This window comes from Esox lucius, chromosome 20, assembly GCF_011004845.1.
Source record: "Esox lucius isolate fEsoLuc1 chromosome 20, fEsoLuc1.pri, whole genome shotgun sequence".
NCBI lineage: Eukaryota > Metazoa > Chordata > Actinopteri > Esociformes > Esocidae > Esox > Esox lucius.
Genome location: NC_047588.1, coordinates 42,949,889 through 42,970,740, shown reverse-complemented (window position 1 = coordinate 42,970,740; position 20,852 = coordinate 42,949,889). Strand labels below are relative to the sequence as shown.

General features: G+C 45.8%; 1 protein-coding gene across 6 annotated transcripts in view; it reads right to left on the bottom strand.

Moving 5' to 3' along the window:
* Window positions 1–16,800, bottom strand: part of raph1a (Ras association (RalGDS/AF-6) and pleckstrin homology domains 1a) — an 86,999-nt gene extending 70,199 nt beyond the window's left edge. For 2 of the 6 annotated variants that reach the window (XM_034288622.1, XM_034288623.1), the window contains exon 1: window positions 14,499–14,640. In XM_034288622.1, the coding sequence (XP_034144513.1) occupies window positions 14,499–14,509 (11 nt within the window). In that variant the 5' untranslated portion in view covers window positions 14,510–14,640. Of the gene's footprint in view, window positions 1–14,498; window positions 14,654–15,767; window positions 15,859–16,561 lie in introns of those variants that run through there. The other 4 variants (XM_034288625.1, XM_034288624.1, XM_034288626.1 and 1 more) reach the window with 4 other exon arrangements.
* Between the last annotated feature and the right edge of the window lie 4,052 nt (window positions 16,801–20,852).

The window sequence follows — 20,852 nt, the reverse complement described above, 5'->3', positions numbered from 1 at the left end:
AGCAATGTTAAATGTTATATTCGCTAAAAGGTAGTGACAGGATAAAGTAAGCACCAACCACCACACTAGTTCTGACGTTTTTAAGATGGCTAGTAGCAAGCTAGTGTCTCCATTTGTCCATCCTTGTGCTTCCTCTCCACATGACCGTGAAGGTTTCATGTGGTCCCTGCTGTTAAGGACGTGTTCCAAAACTGACAAACCTCAAGTTACGTTTTTGTGTTGCCTGCAATATTAATTATTTGCATTTTCATGGGCGAAACAGGCGACCGCGGATTTGTCGACAGGATCTCGAGCAGAGAAGAATGAAGACGAATGTGAGCTAGTATGGAGCGTATTCCAGTCACTGGCTGGAGAAGCCTGAGTAGGCCGAGTAGGTGACTTTGGCCAAGATAGTTTTGCTAAAATTATTGGGATGATCATTACAAAGCTGGTCTCTGGAAGAATCCTCACAGTCAACAGACAGTCAAGACAGAGTAAAAATATTGGATTGAATCTTAGCTGGTGCTTTGAATCCTTTAGGTCGAATAACTGTCTGACGAAGAATCTGCAGCAACATAATTATTCATATAGTGGTATCTGAGGAACAGGCTGTAACTCCTGAGTTCAAACTAACTGACACAGACTTTGGTTCTGTTTGATGAATGGTGTGTCTTTCAGTCTGTCATCTCTCCAGTAATCTCATTCCCAGACATGTCCGCCCAAATTCACCAAGGGTCTGATGGAACAGTCTTTCAAACTCGGCCTTCATTCCCCCAATGAAATAGTATTGAGAAATACTAGTATTGGCAATGACAAATGACCTGCTAGACCAAGGAAGATCCACTATAGCCACTACAGTGACCTTCACACCAAAACCAAGAAAATCTGCCAAGAGAACGGTCCACCAGGCCAGGTACACTCCAGGAGGTGGGTGTGGGGGTGTCAGCCATAACCTTATATAGAAGACTTAGCCAGCCGAACTACAGAGATTGAACAGCGAGGCACAAAAACCCTAGTTAGGCTCAAAAACAGTCTGTCCCAAAAAAAGACCAATGATGACATCCGTCAGGAGAAATGGAGGGACTCGCACACCCACGTATCTGAGAAATATTGTCGGGGGGGGTCTGTTTTGCTGCCTCCAGCTAACTGGCAACTTCACTGATGACAACAGGGGTAGGACAAATGATGACGTGAACAGAAACATTGGTTACACTTCATTTGGATAGTAGAAATGACCATATGTACTATTAACACACCATTAACAAAGTATCAAATACAAAGGTGAAACTTAGGGTTGGAAAGTGTTAGGGTTAAGAAAGGCTTAAGGTAAGAGATTGTTTTAAAGTTAGGGTTAGTGGATAGTAAATTGATTTGTTATGGATAGTCTATAGATGGTCTGTGAAGCATCTACAGATGGAAAATCCAAATGAAGCGTTACCGAACCATCTTGTCTGCTCGGAGACAACCAAATGCCCCAACTATCAATCGGATAACCAAATGCCTCAACTATCATCAGACAGCCCTTCACATTGCAGCAGGACAATGACTCCAGTACAGGCCTGGCAGAGCATCACCAGAGAAGAGACCCAGTAAAGGCCTGGCAGAGCATCACCAGAGAAGAGACCCAGTACAGGCCTGGCAGGGCATCACCAGGGAAAATAACCAGTACAGGCCTGGCAGGGCATCACCAGGGAAAATAACCAGTACAGGCCTGGCAGGGCATCACCAGGGAAAATAACCAGTACAGGCCTGGCAGGGCATCACCAGGGAAAATAACCAGTACAGGCCTGGCAGGGCATCACCAGGGAAGATAACCAGTACAGGCCTGGCAGGGCATCACCAGGGAAGATAACCAGTACAGGCCTGGCAGGGCATCACCAGGGAAGATAACCAGTACAGCCCTGGCAGGGCATCACCAGGGAAGATAACCAGTACAGCCCTGGCAGGGCATCACCAGGGAAAATAACCAGTACAGGCCTGGCAGGGCATCACCAGGGAAGATAACCAGTACAGGCCTGGCAGGGCATCACCAGGGAAGATACCCAGTACAGGCCTGGCAGGGCATCACCAGGGAAGATAACCAGTACAGGCCTGGCAGGGCATCACCAGGGAAGATAACCAGTACAGGCCTGGCAGGGCATCACCAGGGAAGATAACCAGTACAGGCCTGGCAGGGCATCACCAGGGAAGATAACCAGTACAGGCCTGGCAGGGCATCAACAGGGAAGATAACCAGTACAGGCCTGGCAGGGCATCACCAGGGAAGATAACCAGTACAGGCCTGGCAGGGCATCACCAGGGAAGATAACCAGTACAGCCCTGGCAGGGCATCACCAGGGAAGATAACCAGTACAGGCCTGGCAGGGCATCACCAGGGAAGATAACCAGTACAGGCCTGGCAGGGCATCACCAGGGAAAATAACCAGTACAGGCCTGGCAGGGCATCACCAGGGAAGACTGACGTGTATGGGGGGACATGTATGGGATGACTAAGCACCATCCAGGGTTTGTGAGATGAACTTTGTTCCTTGTTGGGCGAGTAGGGTGCTGCGAAATCACAGGACATCACAATCTCTCCACAACCCACTGAAAGCCCAGCCGTCACAAACTGGATGTCATGAAATTGCAGAAGGGAGAGAAACATTATGGAACTTCTGATCTTCATCAGAGACCCATATTCTACGTACTCTTGCTGTTCCATTTATCCAGGTGTTCCTGTCACCCCCCCCCCCCCCCATATACGCAGTTTGGTGGTCTGGGTTTCATCAGAGACAGGAGGTGATTGGTTAGCGGTCACCATGACGAGGACACAGCTGGGTTAAATCCCCACATCCAAAATGTGGTTCCGTCACTTGAACACACAGTGGGAACCACCGATAACACAGTGCTGGCAACGACTGTTCCCACACTGACACCTCACAGCTACAATGACCCCTGACCTCGACAAGGTCACGGAAAGACAGTACATACTGTACAGAATGAATGGGGAATGCCTGGTTACAATGGGTACATTTCTACATGCAGCCCGATCCAGAAACAGGGGGTCTTTCAACAAATCAAATACACTGTGGAAAATATAACAGATCAGCTGAGACTAACCAGTCAACAAGTGGAAGATGAAAAGAAATGGGTGGTGGTCTAAATCTCCCCGGGTCATTTACAGAGACCAGGGCATTCTCACTGAAAACACAACCAAAACAGTCTCCTATCATTCAGACTCCCCACCCTGTAGACGGACCAGTTCCCCACGCTTGCCACCCTATTTCCTACTTAGTGTGCTATTTGTGACTAAGTGCAGGTCAAATCATTCCACTACATAGGGAATAGGGGGCCATTTGGGACACACATTGTGCAGTGGAGTTCTATCTGCTGTGGTCCAGTCTGTTACACAGGCCTCCACATCCATAATGATCCACTGACGGCCCTGCCAGCCAGGCAGCCGAGTCCAGCAGGACAGGAGGGAGCTGTTATCGCCAAAACTAAACAGAACATTCGTTACAGTTTGATTTCAAAGTTCAATGTATGACGTTATTCTTAAAAAAATACATTTAAAAAAACTACAACAACAACAACAACAGAACAAAACAAAGCTCTGAACGATGTTCTGAACGATGACTGGAAGACGACACCAGACACCAACTCCTGTTCTCCAGGAGCAGGAAGGGTTGAGTTGACTCCCCCTCCAGCCTGGGGGCGGGACTACTCCCCCGGCCATTAAAAACAGAGGCCAGCAGCTGACCACACGTGTTCTTCCCTACATCTAGAAGACAGATTGACAGGCTCCCAGTCCAATGAACATAGGAAAAAGACAGACATGAAGTGACCTCCCCCAGTATACAACTAAGTTCTCTATGTGGGACTGCGAAGAGACCTCCCTCGAAATATATCAGAGTTCTCTATGTGCTGCCCTGTTTTCAATCAACTGCAATTTCTGTTCTTCCTTCACTCACAAGACCAAACAAACTACTCCATGTGCACCACAAAGTCCTGACATCAGGGTGAGTAATCGATAAAACATCACAGACATCTTCCCATCTAAGCAACCAGGGAGTTGGATTTATATTATTTTACTTCCTTTTTCCTCCTTGCCCAATTCATATAGTATATTGAATATCCTTGCCTCATCACAACTCCTGCCAGCGGATTCAGGAGAGCTGAACCTAACAGCAAATCTTCTTCATAAGCATCTTCACTGACATCCGGGCGAAGCCTGCAAGCCCACACAACTCGTCCAAGTCACGTGGGCGAACATGCGCGGGCACGCTCACTAACCTGACAAACTCAGGTAGCTCAAGGGAGCGTGACGAGATCAGGAAATCCCTGCTGACGATGCCTTCCCACTCTGGAGGTAAAGAGTCAGCTAGCAGAACAATCGAAGACCAGCTTTATATACTTAACACCAACTTACTGCTAACCAGCCATTCTGAAAACACACTGGAGCTCTAAAGGGAGTCAGTTGTTTGTTGTAGCCAAACTCCAGTCCAGGTCACTGGAAAGTCATTGTCAGGCCATGGTGACTAATGGTACCAGATTGGGGCATGGTTCCAGGTGGGTGGGTGAGGGGGGGCGGCAGGCAGTGCGCGCACGCACACACCTTTCACCAGAGGTTGACACCCTGTGGATGAATCACATGACCCTCCTGATTACAGAGAGGTTGTCTGAATCAGCAGAAACACAAACTTAGTCACAAATGATACCTTCCTTCCTATATAGAGCAGTTCTCATTGCCCAGCCCGAATAGGAACCAGGCAGCCATTTAAGATGCATTTAGCCCCTTGCTCTCAATTAGTCATCCCAGCTGGATCCTGCATATGAAAGGCTGACAACACACTGCAAAGATTGTACAGTGGAGTCTCTTGGCTTTCGTTCAGTGGAACACAAGGAGTGAATCCACATGGCAGTTGGCTGTGGAAATGGTTTTCACCTTAACCATTTACATTGAGCCAGCATAATGCAACAGCAGAAGAAGAATCTCGAAATGCAACACGGTCAGGAGATATGATTTGTACATTGAAGAGGGAGACGTAGAGGGACAGAAAGACAATCAGAACAACAGAGGAGGAAACAGACAGACCGTTTATTCAATTTTGTTTTCCATTATGTTTTTTAAAATAGCTTTTTATTATTATTTTCCACTTGCTTTGTAAAAAAAGTTCCCCATGCCAATAAAACCATTTAAATGAACATTGAAAAGGGAGAAGACAGAGACCAAAGCGGGTAGGTTCTCCTGACATGGCCAGACAGGAGAGATGCGAGTCGAGGCAGGATAATGACCATCACACCTTAACCCTGTTGACAGAACACAACACACCCGACATAATCACTTCATTTAAAAGGTACTATGGGATGGCGGGAGGTTGTATGTGAGGGAGGGAGGGACCAGCTGACAGGACTAGCGTTGAGTAGCTCCACTGATTGAGGCAAAACGTCAGCCAAGCGGGTCGAGGTTATAGAATTTACCCTGATATAGTCATTTCAAAAGGCTCAAAACATTTGCTCGACAGGGATTCAAGCAGATTTCATGACAAAGTGTTTTATAATAGGCTGTATATCTGTGTTTAGGGCCCTATAAAACCTGATTAATTTCTGGTCTATTTTAATAGATTTATCTTCCCAGTTTCATTTGTGATTCACTCTCCGAAGCTTACATTTATTTTAAATACGTTTCATTAGGAGCAACAAAAACCAAGTGTAGAGCATTAAAAAAGCAATTGGCTAGTCTTTTGATCCAAATACGCATAATACAATATAATAGACAATCCTATTCCCTATGTGGCGTACTACGTTAGACCACACTATTCCCTATGTGGCGTACTACGTTAGACCACACTAATCCCTATGTGGCGTACTACGTTAGACCACACTAATCCCTATGTGGCGTACTACGTTAGACCACACTAATCCCTATGTGGCGTACTACGTTAGACCACACTAATCCCTATGTGGCGTACTACGTTAGACCACACTAATCCCTATGTGGCGTACTACGTTAGACCACACTAATCCCTATGTGGCGTACTACGTTAGACCACACTAATCCCTATGTGGCGTACTACGTTAGACCACACTAATCCCTATGTGGCGTACTACGTTAGACCACACTAATCCCTATGTGGCGTACTACGTTAGACCACACTAATCCCTGTGTACTACGTTAGACCACACTAATCCCTGTGTACTACGTTAGACCACACTAATCCCTGTGTACTACGTTAGACCACACTAATCCCTATGTAGTACAGTTCTCCAGACCATCATACTTCCTAAAGGATATGCTAATTTAGACCACACCAATTCCTGTATAGTACACTAGTTTAGACCATCCTATTCCCTATAGACTAGTTTTGACCATCCTATTCCCTATAGACTAGTTTAGGCCATCCTATTCCCTATAGACTAGTTTAGACCATCCTATTCCCTATATTTTATACTACTTCAGGCCAAAGTGTTTGTAGACCAGTGATAATAAGAAAAATAATGTCCTGTTCCCCAGTCACACACTCCTCCCCAAGACCAACCCATCAGGATGTGCTCAGAGACTTGGCTCTGTGTGTGTACGAGAGAGAGAGACTTGGCCTAGTTCACCAAGCCAGAGAAAAACAGAGAGTGAGCTTAGATTTTCCAATTTCAACATGACATCAATGGCATCCAACAGTGTCTCTACTAGTCACAGTTTTATCCGTTATGATTACTGGAGAGAGGCGGAGCTTCACAGATCAATATTCTTGTAAATGCACTTCTAACAGTCCATTCAGACTACACCCTCCTACTTCAGGCCACACCCCCAGAAGTCCACTCAAAACAAACCCACCTTCTATAGGCCACAGCCTTGACGATCCGTTCAGACCAAACCCTCCCACTGCTCAAACCCACAGCCCTGACGATCCATTCAGACCAAACCCTCCCACTGCTCAAACCCACAGCCCTGACGATCCGTTCAGACCAAACCCTCCTACTGCTCAAACCCACAGCCCTGACGATCCATTCAGACCAAACCCTCCTACTGCTCAAACCCACAGCCCTGACGATCCGTTCAGATCAAACCCTCCTACTGCTCAAACCCACAGCCCTGACGATCCATTCAGACCAAACCCTCCTACTGCTCAAACCCACAGCCCTGACGATCCGTTCAGACCAAACCCTCCTACTGCTCAAACCCACAGCCCCGACGATCCGTTCAGACCAAACCCTCCTACTGCTCAAACCCACAGCCCCGACGACCCATTCAGACCAAACCCTCCCACTGCTCAAACCCACAGCCCCGACGATCCATTTAGACCAAACCCTCCCACTGCTCAAACCCACAGCCCCGATGATCCATTCAGACCAAACTCCCACAGCTCAAACCCACAGCCCAGACGATCCATTCAGACCAAACCCTCCTACTGCTCAAACCCACAGCCCTGACGATCCATTCAGACCAAACCCTCCTACTGCTCAAACCCACAGCCTTGACGATCCATTCAGACCAAACCCTCCTACTGCTCAAACCCACAGCCTTGACGATCCATTCAGACCAAACCCTCCTACTGCTCAAACCCACAGCCCTGACGATCCATTCAGACCAAACCCTCCTACTGCTCAAACCCACAGCCCTGACGATCCATTCAGACCAAACCCTCCTACTGCTCAAACCCACAGCCCTGACGATCCATTCAGACCAAACCCTCCTACTGCTCAAACCCACAGCCCTGACGACCCATTCAGACCAAACCCTCCTACTGCTCAAACCCACAGCCCTGACGATCCATTCAGACCAAACCCTCCTACTGCTCAAACCCACAGCCCTGACGATCCGTTCAGACCAAACCCTCCTACTGCTCAAACCCACAGCCCTGACGATCCATTCAGACCAAACCCTCCTACTGCTCAAACCCACAGCCCTGACGATCCGTTCAGACCAAACCCTCCTACTGCTCAAACCCACAACGGACAATTCAGAGGTAACTCTGTTAATGCTAAAAGGCTCCATCCTCCTGCTCCATTCGTACCCACCATCAAATAGTGGGACTTGCATTTTTAATGGTGGAAAAGACCAACAGATTAATAAAGAGGGGTGGATGGGGCTAGGTTTTGACTCGCCACTCCTGGACACTGACCTTCTGGTTTAAAGCCACACCAGGACACTGACCTTCTGGTTTAAAGCCACACCAGGACACTGACCTTCTGGTTTAAAGCCACACCAGGACACTGACCTTCTGGTTTAAAGCCACACCAGGACACTGACCTTCTGGTTTAAAGCCACACCAGGACACTGACCTTATCCAATGTCTTGGTAATGTTCTTATATCCTACCACTGATTGTATCTTTTGAAGAACATTAATCCGGATATGCTTGGAATGTTACTTTCACTTCGTGATGCAGATTTTGTTAAGAATTAACTGACCAACTGGGGGACTTCCCTGAGGCAGGTGTATTTAAGCTGATATCATGTGAAACATCTTTACAGCACAAAGGTGAACTCCATTCAACTAACCATGGAACAACATGAAATTCTGATTTCATGATGATACAAAAAATATATGGAAATGTCCAAGGGGCTGAAACTGTCCAGCACTCACACAGCAATCCCCCGGCATATTTCCAATGCCACCCTATCCCCTACATTTCCCCACAGGGCTCTGGTCAAACATAGTGCCCTTTGTAGGGAACAAGTTGTCACTTTGGATGCATGTCAGCTCCCTCCTTCACTAGAGCAGAGAGCCTCTGCCAACCATGCTTTTCAAAGTACTGTTTTCAAAACTAAAAAGCTTTCTTTCTCATTCCTGAACAGTGGCTCGGCTCATTCCATTTGAAAATGCAGTGGAATGAATTATCAGCTGTAAAATAAACAGGGATCGAGTGACACTCCTGTTCTGCATATCCAAGTCTGCCTGTTCAGGTTTTATGAGGGTGACAAACCTTTCTCTCTCTCTCTGTGTGTGTCTGTCTGTGTTTCTGTCTGTTTAAGCATGCATGGGCCAGTGCATGGTTGCTGACCTGGCAGACTGGCACTGGGCAGGGTAGAGAAAGACATGTTTACCCAGTTACAGCCCCCACAGTCGCCAGAGAACCCCACAGTCCAAGGACCTTCATAAAGAATCATCCCAAATGGGAGACACACAGTACCACTAAGGATGACGGATCAGCCTGACAGAAACAGTTAAAGAAATCTCTGCGTTCACTGTTTCCCCAATGAAAGGTGTCATGCTACTCAGCCATTTTAGGAGAAAAATAGGTCACATTTCTATTTTCATTACAACGGTTTGAATTTTTCTGTTCAGTCTTAGATGGAGTTTGCTACAGAAATTAACTCACTAACGCTGAGAAAGAAATAGACTACACAGCCAAAAGTATGAGGACACCTGGATCTCCTTCCAGAAGGATCTCCGTCCAAAAGCAGGGGCTTTAGTATGGAGATGTTCCCCACTCTGCAGTGCTAACAGCCTCCACTCCTCTGGGAGGGCTGTCCACCATGCCATTTAATGGGGGAGTTCAGGGCTCTGGGAAGGCTGTCCACCATGCCATTTAATGGGGGAGTTCAGGGCTCTGGGAAGGCTGTCCACCATGCCATTTAATGGGGGAGTTCAGGGCTCTGGGAAGGCTGTCCACCATGCCATTTAATGGGGGAGTTCAGGGCTCTGGGAAGGCTGTCCACTGAGCCGTTTAATGGGGCTCTGTGCAGGACAGTATAATCACACTCGACAAACCATTTCTGTTTGGACCTTGAATTGTGCGCAGGGCCCTGTCATGCTGGAACAAAATTAGGAAGAATCGTCTAGAATGTTGTTTTAGGCTCATGAGGCACGCAGAGAGAAAGACAGGCAGGCATGCAGAAAAAGACAGTAAGACAGAGGCAGGCTGACAAGGTAGATGAGGCACAGTATACAGACACAGTAGATGGGGCTGGGCGGGCAGACAGACAGACAAGGTAGATGGGGCTGGGCGGGCAGACAGACAGACAAGGTAGATGGGGCTGGGCCGGCAGACAGACAGACAAGGTAGATGGGGCTGGGCGGGCAGACAGACAGACAGACAGACGTAGACAATGTGGATGGGGCTGGACAGACAGACAGACAGGCAGACAGACAATGTGGATGGGGCTGGGCAGACAGACAGACAGGCAGACAGACAATGTGGATGGGGCTGGGCAGACAGACAGACAGGCAGACAGACAATGTGGATGGGGCTGGGCAGACAGACAGACAGGCAGACAGACAATGTGGATGGGGCTGGGCAGACAGACAGACAGACAGACGTAGACAATGTGGATGGGGCTGGGCAGACAGACAGACAGGCAGACAGACAATGTGGATGGGGCTGGGCAGACAGACATACATGACAATGATCTTGGAGATGTCTGGGAATGTCTGGGAATTCTAAAAGACACTAGACCTCCACCATTTCTTTCAGTGTGGAACGCGTTGAGTGATGCCTCAGCCACTCTGGGAGCCAGAACGCTCCCCCCCGGGGGCCAGAAAACACACAAATCACAAACAAAACAGCTGATTCATTTAAAGCCACTAAAACACCTAAATATGGACACAAGTTCTGTGTTTAGACTGCTACTTAAACGGCAGTTGTCTGTGGCACAGTTGACTACCTAGAGAACAGGTTCCTGTTGGACACCATCCAGTCCATCTGCTGGGTTCTGCGGAGGTCTTAAATGTTACGATGTGTATCCCAGCTGGGCAAAACGGACTCTGTGGTGAGGCTACGACAGGTCAGACGTCACCCACAAACACAGATGCAGAGATGGTTGGTTAGCTAAAAAATGCATCTGATCCTCAACGCCCAGCATGAAACGTCTCCAGCTCAGTACCCATTCTGTGGTCAAGCACATTGTGATGCCTCCGGGAGGCTGAAGCCAGCTAGGTCAGCACTATTATACTAGTAGCTAAGGTCAGTTGACCCTCCAGCTGGAATGCCCAACATTTCCCTCCATAGAGAATCAGCTACTCAGACCCATAGTATTAGGGCCGAGCAATGACCTTTGACCTGAGGTTTTAGGGTGTTCTGAGAGTAAACACTAGTGAAGCTAACAGTGGCATCCTAACCCTCCACAGTATCCCAAATGGAAACCAAATCCCTTCAAGCCTACATCTCTGCTCAAAAATAGTGCAGTGGGGTATCATTTGAATACAGACCAACGGTCCATCTGTAATGTTGTCCTGGGAAAGAGACAGGAAACAGGCCTGTGATGACCTCACATCTATTTCCTGTCAAAACCTTACCTCTGGTAGTTCTGTGTCTGACTGCTCAGACACATGATGTCCCAAAACATGAGTGACGCCAGCACGCACGCACGCACGCCAGCACGCACGCACGCACGCCAGCACGCACGCACGCCAGCACGCACGCCAGCACGCACGCCAGCACGCACGCACGCCAGCACGCACGCACGCCAGCACGCACGCACGCCAGCACGCACGCACGCCAGCACGCACGCACGCCAGCACGCACGCACGCCAGCACGCACGCACGACTCAGGACATTCCACTGGTGTGGGTGGCGCAGCAGCCAGTGTTTCACCAACAACACTAGATAAAGTGCGAACGGCAGCTTATCTCTCAGCCAACGCACGCAACACACCTCTGTCTTAAAAGGCACCTGTATGGAATACACAGCAATGCACTAGAGCAAGAACAGAATAGGGACTCATTTACTTTAGGTCCCAACACAAACACTAAAATACCGCTTTCACGATAGGTTCCACCCTACATAAACAAAACTCGACTCTCACGTTAAACCGTACAGAAACACTAGAACCCTGCTCTCACGTTAGGTTGAACCGTATATAAACACCAGAACCCTGCTCTGACGTTAGGTTGAACCGTATATAAACACTAGAAACCCGGCTCTCAACGGTTACGTTTGAGGAGAGGAGGTGGAAGAGGAGACAACGGTTACGTTTGAGGAGAGGAGGTGGAAGAGGAGACAACGGTTACGTTTGAGGAGAGGAGGTGGAAGAGGAGACAACGGTTACGTTTGAGGAGAGGAGGTGGAAGAGGAGACAACGGTTACGTTTGAGGAGAGGAGGTGGAAGAGGAGACAACGGTTACGTTTGAGGAGAGGAGGTGGAAGAGGAGACAACGGTTACGTTTGAGGAGAGGAGGTGGAAGAGGAGACAACGGTTACGTTTGAGGAGAGGAGGTGGAAGAGGAGACAACGGTTACGTTTGAGGAGAGGAGGTGGAAGAGGAGACAACGGTTACGTTTGAGGAGAGGAGGTGGAAGAGGAGACAACGGTTACGTTTGAGGAGAGGAGGTGGAAGAGGAGACAACGGTTACGTTTGAGGAGAGGAGGTGGAAGAGGAGACAACGGTTACGTTTGAGGAGAGGAGGTGGAAGAGGAGACAACGGTTACGTTTGAGGAGGGGAGGTGGAAGAGGAGACAACGGGTACGTTTGAGGAGAGGAGGTGGAAGAGGAGACAACGGGTACGTTTGAGGAGAGGAGGTGGAAGAGGAGACAACGGGTACGTTTGAGGAGAGGAGGTGGAAGAGGAGAGAACGGATGCGATTGAGGAGAGGAGGTGGAAGAGGAGAGAACGGGTGCGATTGAGGAGAGGAGGTGGAAGAGGAGACAACGGGTACTTTCGAGGAGAGGAGGTGGAAGAGGAGAGGAGGTGGAAGAGGAGAGAATGGGTGCGTTTGAGGAGAGGAGGTGGAAGAGGAGAGAACTGGTGCGTTTGAGGAGAGGAAGTGGAAGAGGAGAGAATGGGTGCGTTTGAGGAGAGGAGGTGGAAGGGGAGACAACGGGTATGTTTGAGGAGAGGAGGTGGAAGAGGAGAGAATGGGTGCGTTTGAGGAGAGGAGGTGGAAGAGGAGAGAATGGGTGCGTTTGAGGAGAGGAGGTGGAAGAGGAGAGAACGGGTGCGTTTGAGTGTCCACTAAACCAAGCCGCCACCTGGCATCTGGGAATGGTTGGCAACATGAAAGCTGATTCAGAAAAAATAAAAAGTGCTGAGAGATTCACTCTCATTCTCAACTTCCACTCACAGCCAGGGGCTTTCAAAGAGCGGATTTCTTATACTGCTTTCAGAGAGGATTTGGTGGCGGATTTATTTAATAAAAACCCTGGTCAAAACAAAATACTTATTTTTTAACATCTTTCTGCATTGACCTTTCATATAGTTATTTATTTATCCAACACAGAGCCAGGGATCCTGTTGTTGTAATTTTGGTCATGTTAAACCGACGTGACCATCCCACTGGCCTTGGCGCACGGAGTCAGCCAGACAAACAACCATGGCAGCTCTCATTCCTTCACATTTACACCAGGACGTTAGCAGCTTGATGTACTCATCAATAATTACCTCATCTAATTAATTATAGTTTCTGCTGTCGCGGACAACAGGTTACCTATGCTGATAATTGTCCAGCTGTAACAACATTGGCTACATTAAAGGGATAGTTCACCCACTTGAATGACACACTGGTGTCCTTACACTGTCTATGGACAAGGCATGGAAGTAATCCAAGCCTTGGTTTTACTTCCCAGAAACTGTTTCTACATCAGGTTGGACAGTCCCTGCTTTTAGGGTAAGTACAAATTTAAAACGTAATTTCATTATTTGGGCGAACTCTCTTTAACAAATAAAAAGCCTGTAATAACAAAAATGTCTAGAAAGATGTATTTAGTTGCCAGCCATAGTTTAGATTAACACATCCTAAACAGCTTTGTGGTGTTGACTTTAGGGGCCAGGCAAGCCACCTGTAATCCTGCTTGTTATTTGTAATTTATTAATTCATTAAAAGGACGGCTTTCATGGCAGACATTAACAGTAGAACATTTATGACTTATTGGATACCAAACACAGCATGTCAAAGCCACAGTTTACCAGGATTCAGTGACAGGTAATTCCACAGTAACATTTCGGCTACATTTCATGCAAAGCCATGAATAGAACCTCACCATGATTACATCGTTTGACACAGATAAAATTAGAGGCGTTGCCCAGAATAGCTCATCTTAAAAGGGCGCAAAAAATCTGTAGTAATGGTAAAATCTCTGGTTCATGTCCTTCAGGTTCCGTGAGGGCTGGCGGTAAAACAGGAGCATCTGCTCTGGTTTGACCATGCTCTGGAATGACTGGAACAGCTGCGGCCTGCCCACCAGGCAGGGGTCGGAGGTCAGCCACACCACAGCAGAATGTGGGTCCACCAGACTCTGCTGTGATGGTCAAGTCCCAAAATGGCAACCCATTCCTTAAAGTGCACAACGTGTTCCTGGGAATCACAAGCCCGCAAACACACACAGGTCCGACAAAGGTTTTCCATCACACCTCAGAAATGCCGTAGTCTTAGCAACGCCACCGAGCTGAGATTCACCACCAGGGTACAGACCAGGACTTGGCTCTTCACTATGTCTGGCCTAGACGAAAGAGGAATTTCCTGAAGGGAAAACTCTTTTCCATCCATGGTCCTGTCCCACAGGATCCCCAGCCAGCAGACAGTACAGAAAGCTTCTCTAGAGAATGAAGTCACAAGGCTGAGACATTTCACATTAAATGGACACAACAAACCAATTGATACTCACAGAACTAACATATCCAAATGGAACCCTCCTCCTGATTGGCCCTGATGAAGACTAGTGTACTAGATGAGGAATAGGGAGCCAAGTGGAACAGCCCACAGATATTACGATACGTTTGTTCTCCATGGAATAGACCCATACAGATGCCTTAAGATCAGCTGACCGGACTCTATTAGCCAACGAGAGAGACCAGGTGTTTTAGTTGAACGGACTCTATTAGCCAACCAGAGGAGAGAACAGGTGTTTCAGATCTGGACGGAATTAAGCTACAGACCCTCAGATTCCTCATGGATGACAAGTTACTGTTAGATTCTTCCCCCAGCCTCAAAAGTTCTCAAAGCATTGTAGTGACTACCAGCTATACGCTACGAGATCAAGAGAATCACAGCCTGTCAGCATATGAGATCAACAGAAACACAGCTCATTACCATACGAAATCAACAGAATTACAGCCCCCCTTATCAATAGAACCATAGCCCTTAACCCTACCTGATCAATAGAACATCAGCCCTATACCCTACGAGTTTCAGAGAATCATATCCTGTTAATCAACTTTATCAACAGAACCATAGCCCTTAACCCTACCTGATCAATACAATCACAGCCATTTATCAAATCAAATGCAAGTTACATTTGCAGTCACTGACTGGATCTGAAAAATAAAGTGGTTCTTAACTGAATCATATAAATGAACTAATGGAAAGGAGCAGTACCGTCTCTAATCATAAAATGGGCCAGGAATCGGTAAAGACATGCGCGGATACAAGTATGTGAGATCTGTCCTAAGATCTGCAGAGACTGTTTGGGAAATTAAAACGTTCAGCCCATAACCAACCGTGTCAGATTAGGGATAACCGAGGAAAAGCCTCCGATCGCATTACAACTACCATGTGTTCATTTGGAGAAATCGCGGAATATGACCGGAGGTCTGCTGATTCTCTGGTCGTCGGAAATCAAGAGGCCTTCTAGCACACCTAACTGCCCTACCGACATACGTCATCATTTAACAGGGACGCAGTTCTTTGGAAACAGGGACGCCAAACGTTGAGCCATACGAGAGACTAACCTTTTATATAGCCTATGGCCAGCACGGCTAAAAAGTCAATTGTGCCTTGCTGGTGCAAGTGCACGCCGTTTTAAATCTGACAAATTGGGCACATGTTCAGGCTAGCATAATAGGCCTTTCATCAGTAGCTATGTTGGTCCAGGGTACCACCGCTACCGTACCAAAGGCACCTAACAGATTATATATCAGAAAGATAAATAGAATACCTTGCAGATGAAAAATGTGACGACTCGCAGTTTCATCCAATACGAAAGAGCAGTGCTGCTTCAAGACAATTCGGAAATTAGGTGTCAAATCAATACAGATGAAACACTGGCACCAGAACACGCCCATATCAATGCCTCGCCACGCCCTTATAATTTTAGAGAGAAGTCAAATCAACGATTTAGATTAAATGAAACCACAAACTGGTAAACGTTGTCTTAGTTAAGGTCAGCCTACTAAATTGAAACCATTTACCATTATTCTCCCCGGCAACAGTGTTTACAGGCCGTAGATCATCCACGGCTTTCCCTTTGCTCGTCCCTCCCGCGGCATACACTATGTTCCATTAAGACCGTACCATCAACACACCCATTTAGCTTCAAAACGTCTGCCAGCTGCAAATGTCTACTATTCTGATCTGCTGCCTTCGTTTAAATGCATGAATATCGTAGCCAATTGCATTGTAGGACTAGCGCTAGACCAATGTTTACTTTTCCTTTTTCCATCCATTTAATTCTAGGACAAATATGCCTTGAAATTTTTGTTTCCGATGACTCAAGACCGTACCGCTTTATAAAAGCAGACAAGTGGGCTAATCATGGTAGCCTGATGCGACTCCTCGTCAAGTAGGCTTGTGGTAAAGCCGATAGAATATTTTAATTTTAATTCAGCATTTCACTGGATTGTAACTGATGAGTCTTCCCTAACTCCAAAATATTTTAAAAAATGCAGCGCGTGATTTAGCTCGAAAATACAGACAGATTTCACCAGAGAGAAGAAGCGAGGGGCTACTCACTGTCACAAATCCAGAATGTTAGTCTCTGTATCCAACGGGAAAACTGCTACCATGTATCGGTGAAAGTAACAGTCTAAGAAATCCCTCTGTCAAGGCAATATTGTGATTTCAGTCCTTTAATCTTCAGAAGTTAACGGTTTTCAACGCCGTTACCGACTCCTCAGAAACAACTCAACCACAGTGATTTTTCCCAACTCCATTCTGTGAAAATCAGCCGGTAGCGCGCCGCAAATGGGATGCGCGTCCCCGAATTACCGTTTCCTGTTCAGCCCAAAACCAAACCTGCAATCAGTCTCGACCAATCAACCAACCGGGCGAAAAATAAAAGCACATTTTCTGCCTATCTATTTATTGGAGTAGCGAAATAGTTTCGTACGAAAGTCACATCCATGACGTTAAAATATATTTGTAGAACATACCCCTTATAACAATGCATCTGTCTTTATTCTCACAAATAAGCATTTTATCAGCAACTTTTTTAAGTGTAATTTCACAAGTACTCACATCACATAAGTGTGGCGGTTTCAAGGTTTGATTAGAGACTGTCGGTTTTAACCATGTTTGTTTAGTAAAATGTACGCACTAACTGGGTAGTACTCCCACATAGCAAAGCACAACAAGCCGCTCTGAACAACAACGTCTGCTAAATAATAAAATGCTAATCTGGATCATTGACACAGTATGTGTGTTTGTGAATTAGCCTGAGTTGTGCTATAATATGAAATGGTATGTTATAGCTAAGCGTCTTCATAGGGCCGGTAATCTAAGACTGGTGAGTACGGATCTATGCGGCGAGGGAGGGGGACGACAGTTGGAACCTAGATCAGCACCTAGCGGACAGTTACCAGAGGAGAGAACTGGATTGAGATCAAAGGTCAGAGTGAAATTAATTCTGTCCTGAAAACTAACCGCAGGAAACAGGTCAGGCTCTGATCACCTAAACTATGCTTAGGGTTATGAGCTAATAACACCGAATAGCATATCTGAATAGGATATTTAAAGACGTTGTCTGAGTTGGTTATACACTGGTTATAAACCTGTTGTTTGCTGAGCCCTGGTGTTCTTTGGGGGTACTGCAGGTCGTTTTCGTATATGTATATTCACAATAGTTTTATTTTAATTTTAGATATGTGATTATTCCAAAAGTAATTGGAAGTATTACTTATATTATTTGAAATAACTGGACTATAAAGATGTTTATTTTAATAATACTCATTATGAATACCAGATATTAATTTCCCTAAAAAAAAACATTATAAAGTAACATTAATTCCCAATTGCATAAAATAATCCAAATAACTATACTGGGGCCAAAAACTAACCTTTTTTCTCACACTTTGAATGCATGGACAACGGATCCGCGTCTTGTCTTTTTCTCAGACATCACTAGCCAGATTTGACCAGAAGGTGGTAGTATAACCAGTGATAACTTGTGGAAATACACTTCATCCAGGCAGGTAGTGTAGAGGTTGGAACGTCTATTAACCTAAGGGTGCTAGTGAAACAGATGTGAAATAGCGACGCTGTATCGTCGCTGTTTCGGCGCTGAGAACATCTCAGTAGGTTACGCCATGATGGGCAACGGTTTGTGGGTGAGGTTGAACTGGTGCCTACATTCTACATTGTTCACTCTCCTCACACAAATTTCTCAAGAATAGGGACGTCGCTAGGGCTGTTTTAGTGGGGGCTTTTTGCTTTGAACGTAACTTGTTCATCTGAAGCGAGCTCTTTTCTGTAGCGAGCTGTCTCCTTACAATCGGCCCCCATTAGCGTCCCTTTCTAGTGTCCGGAAAACTAAATCCTCCCAAGTTCAAAATGTAAATGCACTGGAAAACAACGTTACATTTTGCTAATCAATATACTGTACGCTTACAGCTAGACCACTACCATTTTTATAGAAATGTTTGGAGGTTAAAATGTCATGCATGGAAGTTGCAATTCGTGACTTAGGACTTGCTCGACAGACCAGACGTCGTGTATGAAGTATTTCTTTACCGGAAGGCAAGAATGCTATAGCTACAACTTTTTAGTAGACACTTCAGAGAAGACTACAATTTGTCATTTGTATTACAAATAAAAATCAATCCATTCCATTAATTATAATGTAATTCAACAAAATAGTATGGTGGCCAATTATAATTGGAGTATATATCTGCAGACCTCAAGTTAGAGGGCATTACTTAATATGGGGGTTCCTTAACCCTATTAACGGTTTCCATTGGTGTATTTCCATTGGTATGCAATAAAATGCAAATTAATTAATTAAAAATCATACGATGGGATTTTCTGGATTTTTGTCACTCACAGTTGAAGAGTACCTATGATAAAAATTACAGACTTCTACATGCTTTGTAAGTGGGAAAACATGCAAAATCGGCAGTGTATCAAATACTTGTTCTCCCCACTGTAAGTGATTGAACAGTCCTGAATGGCATTTGCAAGGTTTGGATATCATTTTATATCCTTTTCCATCTTTATAAAGTTCCATTCACTTGTTACACAGGTCTTTTGACAGTTCTTTTCTGATTCCCATGGCTCAGTATCTAGCCTGCTCAGTACATCCTCATGAGAGTTAACAAACTCATTGATTATTTATACACAGACAATAATTGCTATTTACAAAGCCACAGGTGTGGCAAATTCACCTTTATTTGCCTTTTTCACCTGTGTGTGTTACCTTGCATTAATTGCGTTTAATTGTCCATGATCCAAATTCAACCACATTTTAAAACCGGGGAGAAAAACACAACACTCAAACGTAAGAAGAAAAGGTTATAAATGGCAGCATTGAATCGACATGGTCAACCTAAACTTGAAAAACCTTTAGGCTTTTGGGCTGCTTATATAAAGGACTTAGTAAGGAAGAGGAAAATAACCTTCTCAAATAATTACTGCAATAGTAACAGACCATTAGCACAGCCCCGGGAAACAATCAGTAGCCTGTTGAGTTTGTTAATGTGCAGCCATGTCATCAGCTCATTAACCTCAATGCAATAATATCAGAAGCATATAGCTCCACTTCTAATGTCATTGCACCCTGGTCTTCAAGTCTCAAACGCGAAACCATGAACGTGTGTAACAAGTTAATGCTACTTCATTTCACTTTGAAGTTTCCCCAAACTTCCAACAGTCTACACTGCCTGACCGAAACATTTCACCGTTTGGATTTAAATAAGGAGATACTGAAAAGCCTATGATTGAATAATTACTGTAATGATGAATATGTTTCAGCTGTTCACCATTATGTTACCCTAACTGATGCAGTGGGGAGCTTCTCATTTCTTAAACAACCATGTCAGAAGACTTATTCCATGGTTGTGGAAAATATATTACTGTGTTTCAGAAGGTTGAAATTATTGGCCTGCATCAAGCAAAAAAAAAAACTAAGGAGATTGCTGAAATTACTGGAATTGGGTTAACAACGGTCTAACACATTATTAAAACTTTGGAATTCTAGTGGTAAACCGTCATCTTTGAACCGTAAGATTGGACTCTGGAGCAATAGATCAATCAATCAATTAAATGTATTTATAAATCCCTTTTTAGATCAGCAGTTGTCACAAAGTGCTTTTACAAAACACCCGGCCTTAAATCCCAAGGAGCAAACAACAGTAGTGTTGGATTTCAGTGGCTAGGAAAAACTCCCTAAAAAACCTGGAGAGGACCCAGGCTAAGAGGGGTGACCAGTCCTCTTCTGGCTGTGCCGGGTGAGATGTTAAGAGTACAAATTGTAATAATACATACATGTGGGCTAAATCCAGAGTCTATTTAAACTTAGTCCAGGTCAGAAGCATGACCAGATGGACATGGGCAGGGACAACACAGGGGTTTCAGTGGTAGCTGAAATCATCAGGTATCGTCTTGATCTGCAAAAAAGACATAAGGACTTTGGACAGGGACAGCAACGGGTCTTTCAAGCCTGGTACTCCTCAGGTGTGGGCCAGGACCTCATGTCCTCCTAAGTTTAAAACGGCAGTTTTGAAAATGCATTCCTTAGATCTACAAGGATTTATAGCAGAGAAGGAGAACTGATCCTACTTCCCCAGCACAATAATATAGCAGGGTAAGACCTTGGGGCTGAGACAGGGGGGTCCGGTGACACTGTGGCCCTATCTGGGGGAGACCCTGGACAGGGCCCAACAGGCAGGAAATCAATCTACCCACATTGCCAAGCATCAACCAAAGGGACACCCACCAACCGCAACCACCCTGAATGAGGGCTGAGTATTGCCAGCAGAGTACAGCCCAATTGCACAAGTGCGAAACAGAAAGATCATGTGGTCTAATGAGT